This window comes from Strix aluco, chromosome 5, assembly GCF_031877795.1.
Source record: "Strix aluco isolate bStrAlu1 chromosome 5, bStrAlu1.hap1, whole genome shotgun sequence".
Lineage (NCBI taxonomy): Eukaryota > Metazoa > Chordata > Aves > Strigiformes > Strigidae > Strix > Strix aluco.
This window is the reverse complement of record NC_133935.1, coordinates 73,289,331-73,314,958: the sequence shown is the minus strand read 5'-3', so window position 1 is coordinate 73,314,958 and position 25,628 is coordinate 73,289,331. Positions and strand designations below refer to the sequence as shown.

Here is a 25,628-nt window from a genome sequence, read left to right as displayed (position 1 = left end):
ATTTTTCAAGTGGAGTGGGATTGATTTCCCCAGGGTTTCTTTGTCAGTTCTGTTTTAGTACTTAATATGAAGAGAAAATTATCTGAGAAGGTCAAATCTGACATGAAAAACTACAAGGAGTAGACAGTGATGAAGACTTTTGCTACATTTAAAATAAACGTCCACTTGATTTTTCTTAGGCCCTATCTTCGTTCAGTTTTTATTTAACATCACATATGCTTCATAGCTTGTAACAGGCCCAGTCACAGCTTGGCAACATGCTCAAATAGCCAGGAGTTTCAACATTTGAATAGTAATCAAGTAAAAAATGGGGTGTTTTTTCCCTACCATTTTGCTATCAGTACATAGTCAAAAGTATTTATCACAAACATGACTTCTTACTGCAGAAAATTACTTGAAATGAGAGTTCTGATTAAAAGTTTGAGACATACTGATAATTTTAATCCTCAATCACCTAACCAAGCCAATTTAATGAAGAGATTTTCTATTCTGTATATGTTTCATGTCAACCTTCAATAGTATAAACAAACGCTATATTGACTTAAAGGTAAGTTTAACCGTTGGTAACAAACAGCATAAAAATGTCTTGTTCTAATCCTCTTTGTTCTCTAATTTAAAACCCAAATTGTTAGGAACTTCTACTAGATTTTTCCTCTTATAGTAATGCAGATTTGAAACACTTTTTTTTTTTTAAAGAATTCTAAAAAGTATAGACAAAAGAACATGAATTTTTTAAAAAGGCAAAAAGACAGCACTAATGATACTACAAATAGTTAAATAATAGACATAGTCAGGTTATTAAAAATGTAGATAATTACATTTAGTATGGATGAATGCAATTATGCATATTCATTTTGATATTCCCTACAGTGAATATTTACCTCAAAGTTTAAAATGCCCTTTTAAATTTTAATGGGAAATCTTTCAAATTACTATATTACTGCACAGCTAAAATATAGAAATCTTATAGTTTTAAGAAGGTGTATTTTTCATATTTATCTATAAAGTTTGGCAATATTGGCAACATAGCATACTGTGCTTAATGCAAAGTCCTATCAATCATCAAGCTTTTATCACAGTGTTTAGTTCAACTCTTCATATCAACATCTACATTCTCCCAAATTTCAGGGTCAGATCCTGCAAAATTTTATTCTTGTAAATACTGTACAAGGCCAGTTTTGTCAATTTCTTCGGATATTCTCATGTGTGAGAAAGTCTCACGTAAGACTTTTTTCATGTTTAATCTCCATTAGACAATGCTACACAAAACAAAGGAAATCAAGCTCAGAGTACTTTTATTCACTTTTGAGAGGAAGTAAAGAAGAGAGTGTATTTTACCTGAGTCTCCACACCTTGCTCAAGCAACCTTTTAGCCTGATTTTCCACCTCAAGACGAGCTCTTGCAATAAACAGAAGGTCATTTTCAATTACTTCTATTCCAGAGAGATCTATCCCTTGAGAAAGGTAATCTATAAAAGCAACAAAACATTGATTACCATGACATCAGATAATGGAACATTTTAAACATGATAAAACATTTAGAAGTTACAGTGAGTTCCAAGAGACATTTTTGCATACAACACTTGACAGTAAAGTACGTCAAAGTAATGTATTATATGAGAAAAACTAAAAATCAAAATATTATTACTCAAGAAAACCTGGATATTGAATACACTCAGTTTACATCACAGCACTTCTCCAGACCCAGACACTGCTGAAGAGATGCACAGCATGAGTTCTAGAAACTCCAGAATCTCAGTCACAGGGCAGGAAGGGACAAGAAGGCATCACCTTGTCCCAAAGGATTAAAAGGATTAACTGCATAATTAAACTTCTCTAACCAGATGTTTGAATAAGCATAATTTGATCTAAAATCTGATTAATAGATTTAAATTATACTTCATATATTAAAATTGTGCTTCCAAACAATCGGGATCAAACAGAAGAACGGCAAGAAAATAATTTTTTTTTTCATTTTTAATCACAGAAACATCACAAAATTTATTATCATCGTGGAAACCACCATCAGTATGGCATTTACAGATTACTGGGCTGGACTGGCGACTACAGCAAGAAAATCTATTCAAACTCAAATTTTGTCACTGGCCGTGTAGATGTGGCCAAATCACTTAATCTTTTGGTAGTAGCCACTTAGTAATGAGAGAAACTCCAGCACTTAGAAAACCCAACACTTCATCTCCCTTTATCAAAGGAGGTTTGAATCTGTGACATCCTTTCTCCCAGACACATTCATTTTCTTTTAAAGGGGGCAACATTGTAATGTCTCTTCTGACTATTTAGGCTTTTCACATAGAACAATTTCAGATACAAAACACAACCCAGGGTGTAAAAACGAGGTTTTCACACTCCCTGAGGTCCCTGACCTTTACAGTCATTTCTGTTGTCTCTTTGACTGATCTTGCACTCCTGATCTAACCTAACTAGTGACCTTTGGAAGAAGGGCTGGAGTATGCCTCTTCCCAGATGTCTTGGATTTCTTAGTGACACTCACTTGAGATGCAGGAACTGAAGATGATTCAACTTCCTTCAGGCTAATGAAGATCTACAACTTAGATTGGGCTAGAACTCAATTCATTTAAATATTATGCAATTACACCCGTAACTATTGCACATTTTTGCAAATCAAACCAACTATGGCCACTGCTCTGAAATCCACATTCCTGGAATATGGAAAACACAACCTGAGAACACCTACTGCTTTAGGCTCCTCCAAGAACAGACACACCTCTCCACTTAAAACTCTGAATTATAACATAAATTAGGTGGGAACTGGATGATTAAATTCATAAAACGAACACTTCTGAACATGTCTGGATGCCTTTGATTAGATCCGCAGAGAAATGTAAAACCAGCCTAGGAAGGTACCCAGTGAACCTGAAGAACCTTCACAATTAAACAACACTTTTTTTTTTTTTCCTCCTTTTTTATCTTTCTAGATTTAAATCATTCCAATTCCCCATGTCAAGGTAGCCTAGACCTTTACACTACTGCTTATCTCCAAAATAACGCAGGACTACTCTCCTTTACACATTTTTCAACATTTTGCTCAATCAAGCAGATTGTCCACTGCTTCTTTTGAAATAACCAATAAAACTAACAAAATAATAGACAAAACATTTCAGCCAGTGTCAGATACTTCCTTCTTAAGACAATGTTCCACTATTTCCATTTATAACTAGCCCACTATGACTTCCTAATAAAGTTATCTTCCTTTTATGTTCTCCGAGTAAGTTTACTAAGGCACAGACTTAAATTCTGACTAAGTTAACTAATCTTTTAAATCTTTGTCAAATAACCTTTCACTTTGGTAGCCAGTTATTTTTGTTTATTCACAATAAACAAATCTAAGCTTCAGATTCATTTTAGCAACCACATGTTCACAACTGAACACAAAATTCCATGTGAGTCACTTCACAGCTATGCAGAGAAGAACAGCCCTGTACCTGCATATGAAAAACATCGCATAGGAAACCAAAACAAAAAGTTTAGAGAAATACTGCATAAAGCTTAGCAAGGCATAAAGGAAATCAACTCTTTTAACAGTATGGTATGTCAAATAGGTTTTAGTCTACTAAGAATAGGCCTGCAAATGCTTTTGTCTGTATGCGTTTGTTTTAAAATAGATCAGAAAAGTCAAAGGACAGCAGAGCAGCAGGACAGCACACCTCATGCTGCATAGGCTATTAATGAAGCCCTATATGCAGGCATGCTTACAAAGCTGCTTTTGCTAGGGGCTACAGCAGTCACACTCACCCATTACTTCCCTGCAACTTTTTGCTGTGACTAAGCTGCATATCTACAGGTGGCCTTGCATATGAACCTATTAAAACTAATATTAAACTCCCACTAACTTCAATTACTAACCTGAATGAGCAGGTGTCTTGAATGTGAAGACTAGTTTTCTAATCCCTTTCTCTCAGCTGCATAGAAAAAAAAAAAAAAGTACAAAGAACTACCCACAGATTAAGTCTTACTGCCATAGTAAACTCTGAAGTAGTTTCTTGGCAACATGAGATTACAAGAGGTGCAGATACCGCCAAAGACTTGCATAGCCCACAAATACAAGATCTGCCGTGGAGTTCACTTATGTCATAAAATCATATTCCGCAAGGCTGCTTAAACAAAATTAAAATATGGTTCTGATCTCCTAAATCCACAGAAAAATCTGTGGAAAAGAACTAAAAAAAGAGACTGTTTCTCCCTTTGGTGTTTTATCTCAAAATCTAAATTAAGCCATTTCAAGTGCTAAAAATCTAATCCTTCTGATGGTTTTAAGAAAGGAACAGAAAGACCATGCTGCTTTGGCTTCTCCAGATACCTCCATCTGTGCCTCAGACTGGCAGCTACCTCCTGCTAAACTGCCAAAATCTGCAGCTTTGTTCCAAATTTCCTGCAATCCTAACAAAATGCTTTGGGACAATGCATTTCAGCAGGGCTTCAAAACAGAGGGACTTTCTGGGGGTTCAGTGGTTACACGCCCTGCTATGGATGCTCTTAGTTGCTATTCTAACCAGTAGGAAAGCCCTAGCAATCATATTGTACCATTTTCAAAAGAAAAACAGTTTTCATAAGGACAGCAGGTCTACAGCAGAAACACCTACAAGTGCTTTCCTGCCATTCCTATGTGAGAGCAGAAGCTGCAACATAGGCAGGATATGCACCTTTTAATAGTTTTTATCGTCTAAGCAGACAATATAATACTAGAAATCTCTACACTTGTGTATTCTTAAGAGTAATGCTGCCATCACGGACAGCACGATGAAACCGAGCAGAAGGGCAGTTGACACAAGGGTGGCCAGATCATAGCCAGAACCACGGTGCATTTAGGATCCAGTTTATTAAGATATTGCGAAGGAACTTGCACATTCCAACCAGTCAATTTTAGTTAGTAAAGAAAGCATGTCACATGAAATACAACAAAGATCATACCAGTTATTAACCCAGGAACCAGCAAATGTAAGATTCTGCTTCAGGTACTTGTGCAATCATTATCCTGTTTCTTGCCGTGCACAGTCACTTGATAACACTATGGTCATGATCAGAGGTGAGGGTGACATGAGCTGTACAGTACTTGTGTCTTCTCAGGAATTAAGCAGACACAACGGATCATCTCCCAGTTAGCACAGACTCTGGGGCCTGAGGCCCAGTTTAAAACTTGTCAGCTTTCCTTCTGCTTTAACCTTAAGCACTAGAGTAAAACTAATACTATATTAACCATAACAGATTTAGTGAGTATAGTATTTATAACTGTCATCTCTACCTTAACAGATTTAAAAGCACATATATATAAAATTTTATTAACTTCGAGAAGACTTGTGTTTTAAATAAATTAGGGCCTAAATATCTTGTAACACCACATGCCAGGGCTGGATGCAGCCATGACAGGCACTGCCCTCATACCAGCATGGCACACAGCATGCTGCTCCAGTCACTTCTCAGTGAAGCCAGGGAGGAAATTAGAGGAGGGAGCTATAGTCCTATAGCCATTCCTCTACCTCTCAACACTCTGATAATTCTACCTTTTTATATAGGTTCATAAAAATAAAGGCTAATCTTTAACTTTCCCATAGGGTGTTGGTATGACTTCCCTTCTAACTATCACACCTTATTAAGATTGGAAAGCACAGCTGGAAATGACTTTTTAAGGACTTAAAATACAGACTGCCTGCTGAATTTTCTTCTTGAACAAAAATATTATATGTCAAGGCAGAATACACTGAGCCCTAGGAATCAGTGACATTTATAATCTACCTCAGCCTAACAAAGGCTTATAACTTTGTATTTCTTAAAGAAAAAATATTTTTGTCATTACAATTCCAAATTTTCTTGATTTACTAAATCTGAACAGCTTTTCTAATCTACTGGCTGAGATGATGCTTAAAAATGCATTTTTTAAATCAACATTTCCCAGATAGTTATGCAAGAGGAGTTTAATAGACATAAATCTGATATGCACATAGTACATTAGGTACAAAAACAATACTTTGAGCAACACGGTTAGCTTTTCTTAATCTAAGTGTTTCAACAATGTAGAATCTATTATGTGATTTCATTTTTTGACTTCAAACATTGCTCTGTGACAATATATAATGAAGACAGGAAAAAATCTGAATTAAAACTTTCTGTAAGTGTTAAAATATATTTTGGAAAAAAGATAACTATGAAGCTAGCATCCCTCTACGCTCCACAAAAACTGTATTATGCTCTTTATTCAGACTGAGTTGATTTTGAGCTTTTGCTAGAAACTAGAGAACCAACAGAAGTCTACTGAGGACAATCAGGTGCACCAACAAAGAGGAAACCAGGACAGCCAGTAATAAACCAATGTCATTAGACTGTGTCACTCAAGAGGCTACTTGAGCCAAAAGAGAAATCCTTCTGTGGTCTGAGAAGTAACCTCAGTGGCACTAATAAAGAGGGGGAAAGAATGAAATTAGAAGAACTAAGGTAGATTCCCTAGCAGCAAACACCTAAGATCAGCACTGCACCCCCAATGCATAAATACCAAGAATTCAATGACAAGAGGTGTTTCATCGGAGATGGAGGGGTGGGGAATTAAAGGAAATTAAGCCATTCCTGAAATTCTAAAAAAAAAACATAGATTTTTGTTTGCCTGCTTGAGGAAGGTTTGAGGCTAATTTTTTTTGCATGGATCATTTGTTTTATTTTGCTTCTGCAGTCTTAGTTTCAAAAAATGTTGGTGATATCTGTATCCTAAGGCTGTTCTTTTTCCATAATGAAGAAAAATTATAATTTTGGAAGAAACTACTAATTTAAATTCCAAAAAGTCAACAGGTCCAAAATACCCAAGAGTTCTGCTGGGATTTATGTATGCAGAAGATGAAAGGCTACCAAAACATGTTTATTAAGAAATACTGTAGAAGACTGCTACAGTGCAAACATTACAGTGCTTACAGCACAGCATTCATACTGAAAATTTCTCTAGCAGTAACATCAGAACAAATTGGTTGAGACTGTCCATTAGAAATAGCATATCAAAAATAATGTCAAACGGAGTAAAGCTGCAATGTTATTATTACTTTAAGCTGATCTGAGTGCAGGCTGCTCTGAACAGAACGCTGTCTATTTTCCACCTCTGTGCCCTGAACCTGCTTCCTCATTCTTTCACTCCAGCCCATCCTCCAAGTTTTAGCACTCATGACAGTTTTTCCTGTTGACTTAGTTTTCATCTAAAGGCATTCTCTCATCTGACTCACAATGCAGACACACAGGAGCCCACAGGAGAGGGTAGGAACCCACAGGCAGAATACAACTTCCCCTCTTGGTGGAAGCTCACATGTGCATCAGTAGGAGATGTTCATGAAACTGAATCTAAACTGCTATTAGCAATATTTACTTCTGTTACACAAAATTAGAAGGGACTGGACAGATACGCCCTACGAGGGAGAAGTATTCAGTAACGACAATCAATTTCAGTTTTGAAAGAGATTATTAAATGTTCAGTCTTTGGTCCTACAGCAGTGCCTAGATACAAGCACAAAACAAACAGAGTTGATTGATTTGTTAGAACTGCTGAGGGCCCATCTGATTTCTTTTTCCATCTGCTTCTAAAGTACCTCCATGTAATTCACTAATTCAAATGGGCCACAAATCTAATACAGCATGGAAACTTCCATGGTCCTAATGGAAATGTTAGTTACAGCACTAGCTACTGAAAAGGGAGGACAAAACCCTGTTTGCTTTACTTGTATCTGAACCAACAACCCAGGACACTGCTGGGGCATGAATATGTCAATTTGCTTGTTTTTATCAGTGCAGGTAATATAAAACTAAAACCAGTCTTAGAACAGAGCCTGAGATCCCAATACCTCAGCAGTAAGCCAATGCTCACCCTTTGGTGAAAGCAACCTAACATTTTATATTACATCTTTATTCTCTATGAGGAACAGGCAAGCACCCTAACTTAAAGAACAATAGTCTGCTTCTTTGAGGCACTTAAATTTTCCATGCAGTTGATGCACAGAGCAGCTGGGAAATGGCAAGAGCAGGCACATTTCTAAGACTTCAGACTGGAAGCTGGTGCCTCCAAAAAGAACCTTTCCCCATGTTCTGTTTTAATCAGACTAATTCTCTGCATAGGATGAAATGACTGCCCTACACTCTGCACCAGGCACCAAAGTACTTGATGAAGCAAGGCTTATATTAAACCTTTAAATCAAGTGAAAGGGATTCCACTATGGTTACTATGAAACAATATCTTACAGCCATCTTATACAATGTGAGCTCTTCAGAAAAAGATATTTATTCCTATAAAAACTGCATAGATTATGGTGCCTTGTAAAGTGTTCAAAATAAGTTTGTCATTGCTCTATACTATGTGCCATATACAACATACCATATATTTTAGATATACTGTACAAAATCATTAATTTTGAATTTTAAATTACTAATTTTGAAATTTTTCTGCAGCTATTATGAATTCATTATTAAAGAGGAAGAAAATTTTATTTTGCTAAAATGTCAGTTCCTTACAAAACTCCTGCTATCTTTCCTTCCTTTTCCTGCAGGACAAGATTCCTGCAACATTTCCTTTCCTCAGTGAAACAACCAAGAATAAAATCTCTCTCTGCCACTAAAATGCCATTAAGTTCCTATGAATCACAGAACCATCTAGGTTGGAAAGGACCTTGAAGATCATCCGGTCCAACCATCAACCCAACATTAACAGTTCCCAACTACACCATATCCCTCAGCGCTATGTTGACCCTACTCTTAAACACCTCCAGGGATGGGGACTCCACCACTGCCCTGGGCAGCCCATTCCAACACCTAACAACCCGTTCTGTAAAGAAATGCTTCCTAATATCTAGTCTATGAAAACTGATCTTTATTTAACCAATTTCTTCCATCTTAGAAATTAACTACTCGTATGCATAATACAGAAGGTTGTGGTATTTAGCTGTTTGAGCAACAATAAATGAGGCAAAACTGTCCTGCTGGAGCCAGACATTGAGTGGGGCCCATGGCGCTGTATTTCTGTTTGCCTTCTCAGATAGTATGTTAACACCCTTGCTGTTCAAGTCCAGAAAACCAAATAGAATGTATTAGACAACCAGGTATAGTTTCTGATAGGTGTCCCTAGTGAAAGGGGACATTAAAAATAAAAACAAAGCAAAACACTTCTCAGTTTTTCATATCAATCACATGCCAAGACTGGTTTAGTTTTAGAGAAATTAAGTCAACAGTACCAAAATCAAAATGGTGGAAAGCTTATCATTCAAAGAAAGCAAAACTTGAACCACTCATTTAAACACAGACAATTATCTTGTACTGTAAAACAGACCTCTCATCTACATTGTATTATCATAGAATCACAGAATGGTTTGCATCGGATGGGGCCTTTAAGTATCTAGTCCAACTCCACTGCCACGGGCTTGGACATCTTTCACTATATCATGTTGCTCAAAGCCTGACCTGACCTTGAACACTTCCAATGATGGGGCATTATCTTACCTGATTAAAGATTTACTTCATAAAAAAATTGAGAATTCAACACTCTAAAATTAGAGATCATGTAGGTATGAAAGAACTGAACCTTTTCTAGCATGTTAAAACAAAGGGAAAATTTTTAGGTGTACCGGCAGATTGGAATAAGAAGGAATGGGTTGTCGTCCTGCAGCTTTATTTCATCCAAATGATTGCTGCTGATTTTTTTAAAGAATATAGTTTATGTTAAAATATTTAGTAGTGCTTTAATAATCATCTATGACCAATCCTACCTACAGAGGAAACTTGCTGTTTCTCTCCAGACTGCATGCATAAAACTCAAAAAACACACCCAAAGTTGATAACAATACTGGAGGAGTAGTGAGGAAGACTGAGTAGTTATTTTTAACATTATATTAAAGCTGCATTTATATTGTCTTGATGGAAGAGTTAATTCTTACTGCTCTCTGGGCTGGAAATCAGATGCCAGGCAGGATCTGGAATTGATGGAAATGAGTCTGATATCTATTTTTATCATCATCACTGACTTAACAATGAGCACCATATTTTGGAGACATTCCTGTGAAAATGCCATGATTCAGAAAATAGCTTAACACACCAAGACAAACATTACTGAGGTCTAATCACAAGTTATACCACACTACTCCCACATTCACTTAGGCCTAAAGCAAGAGTTGTTGAACTCCTTTAAGGTTCTCCCACCCACACACCATTAGATCTCCCCCAGCCCTCCCCCTCACCCTTGAATACAGACTCATAACCTTACTTAACCATGACCTACTAAACCTGCTACTTTCTATTTTTCCCACTGTCTCCTCAACTGCCTGGACTGCCAGGCTCAAAGGGGAGTGGGCAGCGACTCCACATCCAGCTGGTGGCTGGTCAGCCCTGAGGCAGATACTGTTTAATATCACTGTTAGTAACCTTTGTGATGGGAGAAAATTAACCCTCTGTGAGTTTATGGGTGACAGCAATTTGGGGGAAGTGCTCAGTACCCTGGAGGGCAGGGCTGCCATTCTGAAGAACCTCACAACCTTGAGAAATGGACAGACAGAAACATCGTAAAGTTCAACAAAAGTGAATTAAGCCCTGTTCACGTGGAATGGCATGACTCTGTGCGCTCAGACAGGTCAGGTGCCCACTGTCTGGAAAGAAGCTTTGCAGAAAAGGACCCAAGAGACACTAAGTTGAACATAAACCAGCAGGATGTCCTTGCAGCAGAGGCAGCCTACTGTGTACTGGACTGGGTGTAGCAAGGGTGTAGCCAGTAGGTTGAAGGAAGTGATTATTCTTATTATTTGGCCCTTGTAAGGCCACTGTACTCCATGTCTCCCAGTATAAGAAAAACATTGACAAACAAGTGAGGCCAACAAGGAACCACCAAGACAGGGAACTGGAGCATATGAGTATGAGGAGAGGCTGAGAGAACTGTTTGTTAACCTAGAAAAGATATGATTAAGAAAAGATCTAACTGTTGTCTCCTGCTACCTAACAGGTATGTGGTCAGGAGAAGACAGAGTCAGACCTTTCTCAGAGGTGCACACAGGTAAGACAAGAGGCAAGAGACACAACCTACAGCATAGGAAATTCTGATTAGACATCTGGGGAGAATACCATATTTGTGGTGCTGTATACCTTACCTATGGAGGATTAACCTGCAGGAATGCACCCATTATACTTTAATATAAGCAAAATTGGTAAAATGTGAAACATTAAGATCCAGAACTCTAAAAATCACCCTGAGCTTCTTAAGCCTTCCCTCAAAACAAGCTAATTTGAGAACCTTCCTCAAGAGTTCCCAAAACACTTTTAGAAACTAAAACTGCATTTTTTTCTCAATTCTCTGTGATAAGATACTCCCAAATAACTGTAACATTCATGCCATTCACCCTCAGCATTTGGATGGAGCTGAAACCAACTGCACTCTAAATATTCTATCTGAGCTATGGCTTAAAAATCAGAAAACATTAAAAAGAAAATTTCTTACACCAATACCTATAAATTACAACAGGTCCATAACATGAAGCAAAAGTTATAATCATGAAAACAAAACCAGTACCTATATCATTTACAAAGTCCGCATTTTATTCTGATAATTAAGATAGTTCTTCATTAAAAATAAACAGAGAAAAAACCACTTCCCCATAATAAATTCACTGAAGTTTAATTTAGACACTGCACAGATAAGGAACTACTCTTCAGATGTATGTGGACTTTCAAAATCAAATTTATTGTGGCAACAAAGCAATAATACCTCTACAAGTCAATACTCCTCCTGGGCTTTTTTTGGAGCTAAGTAAAAATAAAAGAATGTTGCCAGTAAAAATCTAGTTCTCCTATTTCTGTTTTGAACAGGCTTCATAGCATCACAGACATAAAGCAATGTGTACACCATATGTGAAAAAGATGGAAACAGAAAGCGGGACAGAAAGGTATAATATGGAACAGGAGAGAGATGAAGCCCAAGTGGGGGATTACTGAAGAAATTAACTTATGGGTTGAAAGACACGAGAATAATAGTACACTCAAATATAAGATACAGAAAAATATGAAGGAATGTAACTTGTGAAAGGATACAAACACAAATCAGTTCATACAGTTTGGTCTTATTAATCTGTAAGAGTAGTTTAGTGCCATCAGCCACCTTCGACCTTGACAGTTTCCTCCCCATCCCCACCTAAGCCCGTAGTTTTGCACTGCTTACTCATCACCAATGTCAACAGCGCTTCTGATCAAATTTCAGAAGAGCATCCAAAACCAGAAAGCAAAGGGGTGAATAAAGCTTGTTGTTAATAAATTTCCAGCAGACATCAATCAGGATTTTTACTGTCAGGAAAATATTTCTTAAAATCTGAACAGGTGAACAATAAGCAGTCCTCCTTGAAATGAAGCATTGCATCACATCAGTATATAAAATGAAGCAGGATGAAAAGAAATCTACTTACATCTGCAAGAGATAGCTGCATTGAAAATATATTGCAAATGCACCATAAACCCATGTAAAGGAATTATGCCCTTCCAACTGGACTGGCTGAAGAAAATCATCTCTTTCCCAAAGACAAGGCCTCATCCAAATGAAGGTAAATCAGTTTGTCTCTCTCTTATTTACCTAAGTTAGCATCATAACTAAAGCCTTGAAAGCAAGCAAGATAGTTATGAGTAGAGGGATGTAAAAGATAACCTAAATTTACATGTTGGCCTGAAAATACTAGTATTTTTGGCAGATTTTAAATATTATTAATATATTATCATTTAATAGCTAGGTAGAATTTCTCAATATAGACCATTATGTAAAGGTACAATGATTCAGTTTCCATCAGTACCATGCCATGTTGCAATAGACGTACACAATGATAAAATGAAGGAAAATGGATGATGTGTTTCAAAAATCTTAGTCAAAAATAACTTCTTTCAAACATCCCACCAGTTGCTGAGACAACAAAGATGGCTGACTCTTCACTTGATCAGTGCTCTCAAAGGAGGGCAGAAGAGATGTTGGTTCATTTGTGTGTTTTAATTCATGATGTTAATAGTTAATGACCTAATTTTTGAATACTTTTACATCTGGATGAAGAAATACATGGACAGTTACAGACCTAAGGTGTACAAGTCTACAATAACCTTACCTTGTCATTTGTAGCTGCACTTCATTTTTTCATTTCAGTGAGATACATATAGAATTAGATCTGGCCAGGGATGTCAAAGGCAACAAGAAAAGCTTCTATAGGTACATTGGTGATAAAAAGAAGACTAGGGAAAATGTGGGCCCTCTCCAGAAGGAAATGGGAGACCTGCTTACCTGGCATATGGAGAAGGCTGAGGTACTCACTGTCTTTTTTGCCTCAGTCTTTACCCACAAGTGCTCCAGCCACACCGCCCAAGACACAGAACGCAAAGGCAGGGACTATGGGAATTAAGAACCTCCCATTGTAGGAGAAGACCAGGTTCAAGACCATCTAAGGAATACGAAGGTGTACAAGTCACAGAATCACAGAATCACATAGGTTGGAAAGGACTTGAAGATCATCTAGTCCAACCGTTAACCTAGCATTGACAGTTTCCAACTACACCATATCCCTCAGCGCTATGTCGATGTGACTCTTAAACACCTCCAGGGATGGGGACTCCACCACTGCCCTGGGCAGCCCATTCCAACACCTAACAACCCGTTCTGTAAAGAAATACTTCCTAATATCCAGTCTAAACCTTCCCTGGTGCAACTTGAGGCCATTACCTCTTGTTCTATCGCTTATTACTTGGTTAAAGAGACTCATCCCCAGCTCTCTGCAACCTCCTTTCAGGTAGTTGTAGAGGGCGATGAGGTCTCCCCCCAGCCTCCTCTTCTCCAGACTAAACAACCCCAGTTCCCTCAGCCGCTCCTCATAAGACATGTGCTCCAGACCCTTCACCAGCTTCGTTGCCCTTCTCTGGACACGCTCGAGTAATTCAATGTCCTTTTTGTAGTGAGGGGCCCAAAACTGAAAGCAGTATTCGAGGTGCGGCCTTACCAGTGCCAAGTACAGGGGCAAGATCAAGTCCATGGGTCCTGATGAGATGTACCCACAGGTCCTGAGGGAACTGGCAGATGAAGTGGCTAAGCCACTCTCAACCATATTTGAGAAGTGATGGCAGTCTGGTGAAGTTCCCACTGACTGGAAAAGAGGAATCATAACCCCCATTTTTAAAAAGGGAAAAAAGGAAGACTTGAGGAACGACAGGCCAGTCAGTCTCAACTCTGCCTGGCAAGATCAAGGAGCGGGTCCTCCTGGAAACTATGCTAGGGCACATGGAAAATAAGGAGGTGACTGGTGATAGCCAACATGACTTCACTAAGGGCAAATCATGCCTGACAAATTTGGTGGCCTTCTACAACAGGGTTACAGTGTTGGGGTAGCAACTGACATTATCTACCTGGACTTGTGCAAATCATCTGACACTGTCCTGCACGACATCCTTGTCTCTAAATTGGAGAGATATGGATTTGATGGATGGATCACTCAGTGGATAAGGAATTGGTTGGATGGTCACACTCAAAGAGTTGTGGTCAACAGCTCGATGTCCAAGTGGAGACCAGTGATGAGTGACATTCCTCAGGGTCAGTATTGGGACTGGCGCTCTTTAACATCTTTGTCAACAACATGGACAGTGGGATTGAGTGCACCCTCAGCAAGCTTGCTGATGACAGCAAGGTGTGTGGTGTGGTCAACACGCTGGAGGGAAGGGATGTGCCATCCGGAAGGACCTGAATAGGCATGAAAGGTGGGCCTGTGCAAACTTCATGAAGTTCAGCAAGGCCAAGTGCAAGGTCCTGCACATGGGTGGGGCACAAATACAGGCTGGGTGATGAGTGGATTGAGAGCAGCTCTGCGGAGAAGGACTTGGGGTATTAGTGGATGGAAAACTGACTATGAGCCAGCAATGTGTGCTCACAGCCCAGAAAGCCAACGGTATCCTGGGCTGCATCAAGAGAAGTGCGGCCAGCAGGTCAAGGGAGGTGATTCTCCCCCTCTATCCGCTCTTGTGAGACCCCACCTGGAGTACTGTGTTCAGCTCTGGGGCCCCCAACATAAGAAGGACATGGACCTGCTTGAGAGGGTCCAAAGGAGGGGCATGAAGATGATCAGGGGGCTGGAGCACCTCCCCTATGAGGACAGGCTGAGAGAGTTGGAGTTGTTCAGCCCAGAGAAGAGAAGGCTCCAGGGAGACCTTAGAGCGGCCTTCCAGTACTTGAAGGGAGCCTACAGGAAAGGTGGGGAGGGACTCTTTATCAGGGAGTGAAGGGATAGGACAAAGGGTAATGGTTTTAAAATGAAAGAGGGTAGATGTAGATCAGATATAAGGAAGAAATTCTCTCCTGTGAGGGTGGTGAGGCACTGAAACAGGTTGTCCAGAGAAGCTGTGGCTGTCCTTTTCCTGGAAGTGTTCAAGGCCAGGTTGGACAGGGCTTTGAGCAACCTGCTCTAGTGGAAGGTGTCCCTGCCCATGGCAGGGGGGTTGGAACCAGATGATCTTTAAGGTCCCTTCCAACCCAAACCATTCTACGATTCTATGATAGCCCACATGTTTTTGAGTTTTTATGATGATTTTTGCACTAAAACATGCATCTAAAAATGTCAGTTTGTACACAAGAGAACATGGGTCACTTCTAACACATACTTCTAAATGGCAGGAGATACTTTAAGATCAGCAGTGCTACAGTGCTGTAAAATCAAATTTAAAAAAGAATTATGCTATTATCTTTGCCTTTGGATAAGGGGGAATACTACTTTTTTCTTTACTATATATATAAGCTGCAAATACTTCTTGCATATTCCTCTCTCCTTATGGCTCTCTCCTGACTCTTTTCAACACCCACCATTCACCCCTTTCATACTTACACCTTCAGGAAAACATTTCTGCAAAAGCAAAACTGCATTTTCTTTAGTATCAGCTATGTTAACTCACTTGGTACTTTAGAATATATGTAATTTTTATCTTTAAAAAATGCATATATAATTCCTCCCACCTCTTCCTTGACATACCATCAATAACTTCCTGCGATTAGCTGCAGATTTACTTGATTTTATCATTTTTAGATTCAACAGATGTTGCATAGGCTTTAAATCACACAGGTTTTATGTATCTCAGACACTTTATGGGAGACCAAAGTGAACCTTTAGTTATCCAGAGTGCTTCTTCAGACAACTTGAACATAACTGCAAAATTTTAAAACATCAAGCAATATATCTTATCTCCTACAGTAAAGCCTTTTTAAAATTTAGAGATCAGTCTATGGCAGAAATCTGCCCAGTCTGCCAGAATTCTCGCCAATTCTTCCAGCAATAATAAAACTTAGCAACAGTACTAAAAAGATAGCAAGAAAAGAATGTTGTTTAAAAGCCAAACTGAACATAAAGGTGTTCAGATTCCAAATATTTGCATCTGAAGTTACCCTCCACAGGTGCCTGTATTCCAACCTTCCAATAGGAATATATTTAACCACGACACAAAGACTGACAGCAGTTACCTCTGATGATGCTTTAACACCTTCTATCCTGTATGATTTGGATAGTGAAACTGAAAAAAGAAAAGAGCTGTAAACCTTTCCTCTCCCCCAACATCTGTTGCAATTTTCTAAAAAAGTTACATAGATACAAAATGGTAAAACACAACTCTCACCCTTAGCACTTATTATAATGTTTAGCTATACCTGGAGTAACAGGAAGAACGCAGAGAAGCATGAAATGTCACATCCCTCCCAACCTATCCCATACGAGCTGCTCTGTAGTGTTCACCATAGCCTCCAAACTTGCTAGATCACAAACCTAAATCATTGCTCACTAGAAACACCAGTGAAAGGGAATTTGAACAGCATACTTGCACAGCTGCTCCTCAAAGATGGAATAAAATGAAACAACCCCCTAATACATGCTCCAGGCCCGCCTTTAGACAGCTATGGCACCATACCTTTTCTGCTACCTGTAAAAGTTCTTCCACAACTTAAAAGAATAGTATGATTTATCACTACTAATCTGAGATCTCTCATGCATAATTACCATTATTTTTTCCAAGAAAAGCATACTTACATTGTTAAAATTAGGAAGCACATACATGTATGAAGGTTGAGAATTACCATGTATTAAGATTCCATAAAAATGTACTTGTCTTCCCAATATGATTAAACACCGATGTAAACAGAAACAGAAGCCATAGTTGTTCTTCTGTTACTTTGAAACAGATCAAAATGAAAAGCTAAGTCTTCTCAAATACAGAAATATGGTATGGGTGACACATTTGAGTCCTACTATCATTAGTGTCACACAGACACAAAATTAAAAATTAATGTGTTTGGTAGTGGAGTTCAAAATAATGAGCTAAATGCTAAAATTATCAAGATTTTTTTAAAAGATTGTATATCCCAGGAAGCAAACAATAAGCTCAAGCAAGTCTTTCAGTTGTTAAAAGCCAGAAATTGTTAACAGATGGGTGATAACATTTAATTTAGCAAATAATTGTTATTAAATAATGCAGATATTTTCTTTGTAGAATTACATAATTATCTATGAGCCAATTACTATTACCTACATCTGTCAGCCAATTATATCTAATAATTGACACAAAAAAGTTGAACAGACAAGAAAAGTGCTGCTTGAAGGATAAAATATGTTTAGCAATTTAATACTTAAAAAATAAAATTGAGAAAACATACAGATTCATTGTGTACTCATATGATTCTATCATAATTTTTATTATAGTTCCTCTAATTCTAAATAGTATCTAGTCTGACAACAGATTTTTCTCAAGCCTCACAAAGCATAATTTGTGGAATTCACTGCTGATATTTATGAATCATTTCAAGATCAGGAAAGAAACAGATTCTTCTCTAAAACTAACATTCCCATTGTTTAAATTAAACACCTTTACTACAGTGAAGAAAAAAAAAAATCAGGGGAGAAACAGTTTCTCAATAGCATATACTGAACTTTCTTGTAGCAACCCAATCCTGAAAAAATTATTACACTGCACCACAACTAAGATTTACATTTTTCCAACATCCAGAAGGTGTGTTTTGCCAAGCAAAAACAAAATAAGCAAAAAGTGAAAATAACTATTTATCTTTATCAGAAAATTAATTGAAGATTATCAATGGTCTTCAAAATTAACAGTATTGATACATTCATGACCATTTATCACTGAAACACTGGAAATCAAGAAGTAACAGCAACGAAGAGTCTTCACCGGAAACATGACATCTGCAATTCTAATATGTAAAACTTACTACTGTCAAATATATCTTGCTGGGAGATCATTGCTCAGAAAGCAGCATATAATCTCTAGAACTGAGTAAAATGATCATCAACAGATCCTAAGAGACAAGCTGCTGGACTAGCTGTGGTCTCAGCTATTATCTTCCATGACTTGATTTCACCCTCAGGTTAGCCAAGCTCCTCTTCCAACACAGGGTACTGAGCCCAAAGCATGGACAACTTGGAAAGAAGCAGCTCCATGAAGCAACAATTTATGGTTTATCTTCAATTCCTGTTTCTTTTCTGTTAACCATAAAATCACTCCTTGAACCCATGGAAACATTTTAGCAATCACTGCTTTCCACGACAACTGAAACACACATTGCATGGAGCAGCAACTTTATGTTGTGAACCTGTCACCTGATGGTTTCATTCAATGGCTTTTAGTGCTTGTAATGGAAGAGAGCAACTGTTCATTATGTCTCATTGCTTTTCCCACGGCATTCATAATTTTATATACCTCCATCATATTTCCTCCTCAGTCATTTTAAACTCATTTATGAGTGGCCATGGACTGCTGACTGACCTCTCCACCCTCACCCTACCACCAGAGCATTTGCCATGTATTTCTTCATTCAATAATCTTGGGGATACCAAGTCACAGATTTATCAAATGCTGCGTAACTACTTCTCTGACACAAGAATCTTGACAGGGAGTTTCTGACAGCTGGCAGGCACCACACCAGTGCTGAGCCTGACCCTAACCCCTCTAGGTTTCTAGTGACTGTGCCATGCAAGGAAAGTCTTCTAACGTCTACCAACTGAGAAAAACAACAAAAGTTTGCGAATATTCTTTCAAAAAAACCTCTCAATTTACATAACTGATTTTATGACATTCTTTGCTATTTTATTTGCAAACCGAGTATGTGAAAAGGGACTGGGATTTTTTTAGAAAAAATATACAGGGAAAGCATTGCAACACGAACATTTGTAGAAATATATGGGTACAGTCTAAAATTACTTTCTGTGTGTTGGAACTTCTAAGAAAAAAAAAAAAGGAACATTAGAAAAAAAAAAGAAAAATCAGAAACAGTCAGTCAGGGAAATGTTAGAAGTGCTAAATTCAGAAGTACATAACACAGAGACACATGTGAGGCCTCTCTATTATGTGGCTGGAGATGGCCAGAAAGTAGAGAGCAGTAATAGCTGCTCTAGGATACTGACTCCCCTGAACCAACTTTCAATAAAACAGCCAGTGCCACCAGTAACTGGCCAGTCTCAATATGAAGGTCTGCCTGACTTCCCAAGAGAAGCAGCTATGCTGAGTAACTACTCAACCTATGCAGTGCCCTTTAGAAAAGGAAGAAAGATTTGCTTTTTGCTTTTGAAGACACTAGTGTACTTACTGGATTGGTGAAATGGTGAGAAAGTGGCAAACAAAAAGCATCAGAAGGGCCTTAAAGGTCTAACTACTCCAAAATTAAGGCACAGTGGCACACTGGGGTTCAACGCTGGTTAGTCATTCTCAGTACAGGAAGTTTCTTCCAAGGCTTGAGAGCCTGAAATACTGACAAATTTCATCTACTGAACATCTTAAATGAATGTGGCTGTCTTGGTACTTGCAAGGGAGCATGGCAGTCCGGACACTGCAGCAGAGCTAGGAGGCAGGTGACAGCCATTGCAGATGGAGACAGTCTACAAACACAATACTCTGGCTGCAGCTTACAGCAAGAGTCCTCCCACTGTGCAAACTCTATTACATTACTACTTTATATTTCTTGATGTTTTCTGATCCAATTATAGTCATTGTAAGTAATTAAAAAGGCAAGATTAGCTGACTGCATTTCAGGAGACATTACACAGATCATATTTGTAAATAAAATGGCTTATTAGGACTGACTGAAGTAGAGGAACCTGGCAGAAGCTCATGTTAGTGGTGCCCTCAGAGAGGCAGAGTCAGCCATCAGATCAGCAGCCCTTGGTCCTGCCCATGACAGCCAGCACAGTCACCAGTGGGCTGCTGGGATGGCTCTGACGGACCTTATCTCCTTCCCTCTCTGAGGGTAAGCACTAAAGAGGGAATAAGGCTCTAGAACAAGGAATTACTCAAGTACAAGTATAAAAAAAACCAGATTTAACAGTTTCCATTTGTTTTACACAAAGAAACTAAGAAGGAAAACTGGCTTTTTTTTTTTTTATATGTTAGCATGTTGTTATAAATGAGAATTCAAAATGAAATGCATTGTTTTATAGGATATTTCAGTAACTGTTTGAAAGCTGCTATTGCTTCCTATTTAAAGAAAAATATTTTAATTATGTCATATTATGTTGTGAAATAATTTAGAGGGGAAAAACAAGTAAGGCCTATCCAATTCCAAAGTACACATCCCTTCTGATTTCTGTTTTATTAAAGTTTTAGATTTGTCATGAACTGGATGAAAACCGGACTTCAAAACGTCAAACCTTCCCAGAAAGCAAAAATTCCAAGTTTCATCTAACTCTTCCAAAGACTCATTTTCATCCACAAAGTTAATTATGCTTGGTCTGACTTTAGCAAGCAGCGTTAGCGATCAAGACAAATTGCTGGAGTAAGGGAAAGTAGACAGGTCTTCAAAGGCATTCTAGGTAAGACAGAGCACTCCTTAGGAGCATCAGGCTTCAACAATAAAATTTTATATTTGATAGCAGGAAATAGGAAAATTATTTCATTGGCTTGTTTAGAGATGTTTAGAGAATGCCAGTTTTCCATCTTCTCATATACAATCACAACAAGTAGTGGCTTGTACAAAAAAAAAAAAAAAAGAAAAAAAGAAAGAGGGGGTTATATATTTACAAATAATCACTCAGAGGTCATATATCACAAGAAAAATAAGCTGAACTCAATTCCAATTTTAGAAATACAATGAGGTGAAAAAAAGTGTAATTGAATATCAAAGGCCCACAGCAACTAAGGAGAGGGACGTCTGTCTGGGCTCACCAAGGGAATCATGTTAATAAAATGCACAAACCACCAGGAGTACATTTCTGAGAGGAGAAAAAAACAGAAAAAGAAATAAACATTCCTTGGTCTTATAAAGCAGAACATTTCAGAATACTTCTACCCATGCTTTGAGGACCCATATTTTGGGAGTCTAAGGACTGTAAGTACGTTCTTCATTTTACCTGTACTCTCCAAGTAACCACTCATGCTGCTGTACATCTCAGCCTCCCTTACCCTCTGCCCCAAGTAAAGCTGGAAAACCTGGTGTACAGTCAGGAAAGAGGAAGCAGAAGATGGGGAGACGGAGAGAGGGACCTAACCACTGTTTCTTTCCCTGGAAAACAACAGGTAAAGCAAACATCAGCAACAGTGTTGAGTTCAAAAAATGAGTCAGTCCTCAAGAAACCATGGCATGGTTCTAACTTTTTTTAAAAAACATTGGTATGTATATTTTGCTTTGTTTCTCTATTCCTGAACTTCTAAAGAACCCTTGCTTTGCATTCCCAAGGTTTTCAGAAGTCCTGAGAACTAAATGGGATCTTTAAAGTTCAGATTCCCAAACATTATCTTGATAGTAGCATCTAAAAATTTGGAAATATATATATAAGTAGCATGAGACTTTCAGTCCTACATTGCCACAAGCTAGTAATGCAGTTGTGGAGGCATAGTACTGCATTTCCCTTTCCCAGAGAACATGTAGGAGCTGGGTCAGATCTTCAAAGGAATTTTTTGAAAAAAAGGGGCACAGTGTGAGAAGTCTGGGCCTGATAACAAAGGAAGCTATAGTATCCCCACTTGCAAGTGATATGCTTTATGAAGAAAGGTTAAGAAGCTGTTTTTCAGCTACACTTCTCTCACTGCCTCCTCCTGAAAGTGATCACTTTTCTGGCTCCCCTCCAGTGAGGGCTTGAGAGGAATCAGACGATTCACCAGTGAGAACTGCATGGAGAGCCTGCAGGCAGGTAAGACAGAAAGCATCTTAATGGGGAAAAAAATGCAGACCAGAGATTTCTCTTACCTTACATAAGGGAAAACATACTGGAGACACTGCAAGGGCTTGAGAATTATTGGACACTGGAAGTATAATAAATTATAGGATTCTCCCACCCTTTTTCACACAGCGTGGACAGGGAAAAAGATCCCAAAATCTACATACATGCTTTAGCAGGATTCCAGCAAATCACAAATCCAAAAAACTTCCAAACCTCTCTTATTAGGTGGATTTTGCTTTGCAAATGTGTTTAGAAATTGATAACTACCTGACTCATCTCCACCACAGAAGTTATTTCATGGTGTATTATTAGTCACCTGTTATCATCAGTATCCTTTGAACCCGTTTTGAGACTACAGAGCACAACATAAATCTGCCACAGCTTTTTGGCACCTCCTGCCAAGTACTTGCTCATACGCTGCAAAATCATGCAGACTATTAACCTTACATAAATTTTAAGAGGCTGGGTCTTCCCAAAGAACACGCAGAGGGCAGACCTTCACAGTTCATAACAGCAGTGACCAGAACCAAAACAGATAAGGAAGAACCATTAAAACCTCCGCCTGCATTCAGGCAGAACACTGCTGTGTAATTGCTGTATAAGGAAATGAACTGAAATAAAGTCCATGAAAAACAAAGGGTGCTGCAACACCTTAATAACTCTACAAAACATCTCTTGGAAGGATAGTCATAAACCTTATGTCTCTCTGTCTCATCGTATCTGAGCACTTACAGCAAAGTGAAAGCACAGCTCATTTTGGATTCAGAAATAAATTTACCACACAATCCTAAATATTTTCAGTATGAAACAGCATACTAACCCTGACAAACATTTTATCTTCAGCACAAGGTTCCTAGAAGATTCAAAAGTAGTTATCATAAGATTTATACTGAGTCAAATATTAATGTAAATATTTCTAAGAACTCTTAGCTTCTAGTTTCAATTTAATTATTTTATAGACTTGCTTAATATGTTATTGCTTAATATGCTTAAAATGTTTTGACTAGTTCAGTCAATGTTGAACAAAGAAAAAAAGAGTGCAAATGACTTAAGAAAACTGTTCTTCATCTGGAAACAGTTTTCCAACACACACTGATAGGTTTTCTCCCCATCTGTTAAACCAACCCCATCAAGTTGTTTGGAGGACAAAAAAGGGGGACAGAAAAAAAGACTCACAGTATTCATTATGACTCATCCAGTATTTTTCACTAGCTTTGCTTACTAAGTATAACACAGTTGCTTCTATGTTCTATTCTTTACTGAAAGAGTCATATTAAATCCAGCTCTCGATTACAAACTTTTCTTAGTGCAGCATCATGGCGATGAAGTGAAAGGTCCACAGTATTTTTATACCAGCAAAAAGCCTAAGTGTACAAAAGGGCTTATGTCCATGTAATTTATCCCATTTCATTCAGGAGCTAACATACGCTGCATTGGCAAAAATGCATTTGCACCACTACACGTATGCTGAAAGAATTATCTGGAAGAGCCATACCAGCAAACCTTTTCTAGTGTAGATCTGACCTAAGCTACCCAGGTACCTCAACACTGAAAGAGCACGTCAAAGTATGCACCGATGGGGCTCTGTAAGAGGCATCTATTTTGATTTTCAGTTAGCCCCTCAAGCATGGACCGCCAGGCAGACAGCAAGCTGAGAATTAAGAATGATGCTGTCACGCAGCAGTGCATGGGCTGCTGCTCAGCAAAAGTCTATTCTAAGCAAACTGATCTTCAGCACTGTTCACACTGCGATCAAATTGTTCTGCCATGAATTAGTATTTCCCCAGTTTTCAGAGTAAACATTTAAAAAATTAAATATAACAAAACCAAACTACTGGACAATATCTGACATTCTGAAATAGAGATACCGAGTCTGTGCAACTGTCTCAAGTGGGTCACATCATTTAACCTGAGATATTTGGCTACACACAGTTACCTGGTTTTGTACATGAGCTATTTTTATCTTAATGGCAGCTAACAGTACAGATATCCAGTAAATGAATCCAGTACATTAAAAACAATGTCACAGCAAGTGAAAATAATTCAAACCCAATTCAAGCTACTCCATTTAATGATTGTATAGGTCTCATAAAATGAAAGTACATTAAATAAGCAGAAAAGATCAATATGACCAAGAGGCACCTGCATATTGATCAACAAAACCGAAGAGAATTATGTCTGATGCTTCACCCTAATTCGCTGCTTCTGCTCACACAGCAGGGCTCATCTCCATGATTCCTTATACCCCAATCCAGCGAATATGCAAAATGCCACTCTCTTTCATTCTTCTCCCACCCTGTAAGTTTTTAAAATAGCACTAATACCTATATTTGATGTACTATACTTTTACTGTTTTATGAAATTAAGACACAATTATAAATTCAAAAGGTAACAATAGATGCTTGGTGGATAGATGAAGAATGGAATTGTAAGTAAGCTTCTGACAGACAGGGGATATTTTGTGCTGCAAAAAAGACTGATGAAGAATTATGTAAGAGTTTCAAAAATACACGACAAGGAAAATTACGATAAAAATTAGAGGTGTTAAAAAAAAAAAAATACTATACCAAAATTTCTTCAACATACTATGTACACAAAAGACTTCCAGCTCAAAGATGAAAATGGTTGAAATGCTTAAGGAGTCTGCAGATGTTGGGATGGAGTAAACTCTACAAAAGAAGACAACAAAGATGAAACCATTCTTTTTCAAGGAAAAGCTGCTCTGCCATTGACTTTGTCATTCCAGTTGCTCAAGGTTTGTTTTTTCATTCTTTTTACCTTTTACTTGATTTTTTTTCTTAAAATGTATTCAAAGGCCTGCAGAATTCAATAGTGTTAATACATTTAAGCTTTATCAGACTTGTAATCTTATTTTAAAAAATCAAATTAGTTTACTACCTTTTATTAAACTCTTTCCATTTGTAGTTGCAGAAGTTAAGTGACAAAGGGTGACAAAAGGATCCTGCAAGCTTTGTTAGCAAAATGACTGTGTTCAATGCTTGTCTTAAGAGTCTATGCAAAATTCATGACTTAATTTTCTCGTCCACATTTAGAAAAGAGTATTTAAAACCACAGCAATCTCAATCCACAGCATGCAGATCACCCCACACCTATGTGCAATGTCAAAATAATGCTATCACAATAAAGTAAAAATTAATTGGCAAAAATTATTTTCAGGAGTACTGATTAGAATTATGATTGTCTCCTTTACTTGTTATGTCCCGTATCATTAGTCAAAAATTATTCTGTCAAAGGCAAATGATAAACTGACCCAGGTTATGAGTCATTCCATTTACCCTTTCTGAGTTCTGCCATAAGGTCAGCCTTCTCCCACTCCTCTGGAATGTACTGAGTGTTCAAAGACCTCCAGGGGAGAAGGGGAACAGTAATGATTCAGACACTTACTTGTATATAATTTGACCATACTATAGATTTTAAGAA

At 38.1% G+C, this 25,628-nt stretch overlaps 1 protein-coding gene across 3 annotated transcripts in view; it reads right to left on the bottom strand.

Moving 5' to 3' along the window:
• COG5 (component of oligomeric golgi complex 5) overlaps positions 1-25,628 on the bottom strand; it is a 205,739-nt gene that overhangs the window by 111,456 nt on the left and 68,655 nt on the right. For all 3 annotated transcript variants that reach the window (XM_074827780.1, XM_074827779.1, XM_074827781.1), the window contains exon 7: positions 1,339-1,469. In XM_074827780.1, the coding sequence (XP_074683881.1) occupies positions 1,339-1,469 (131 nt within the window). The remainder of the gene's footprint in view (positions 1-1,338; positions 1,470-25,628) is intronic.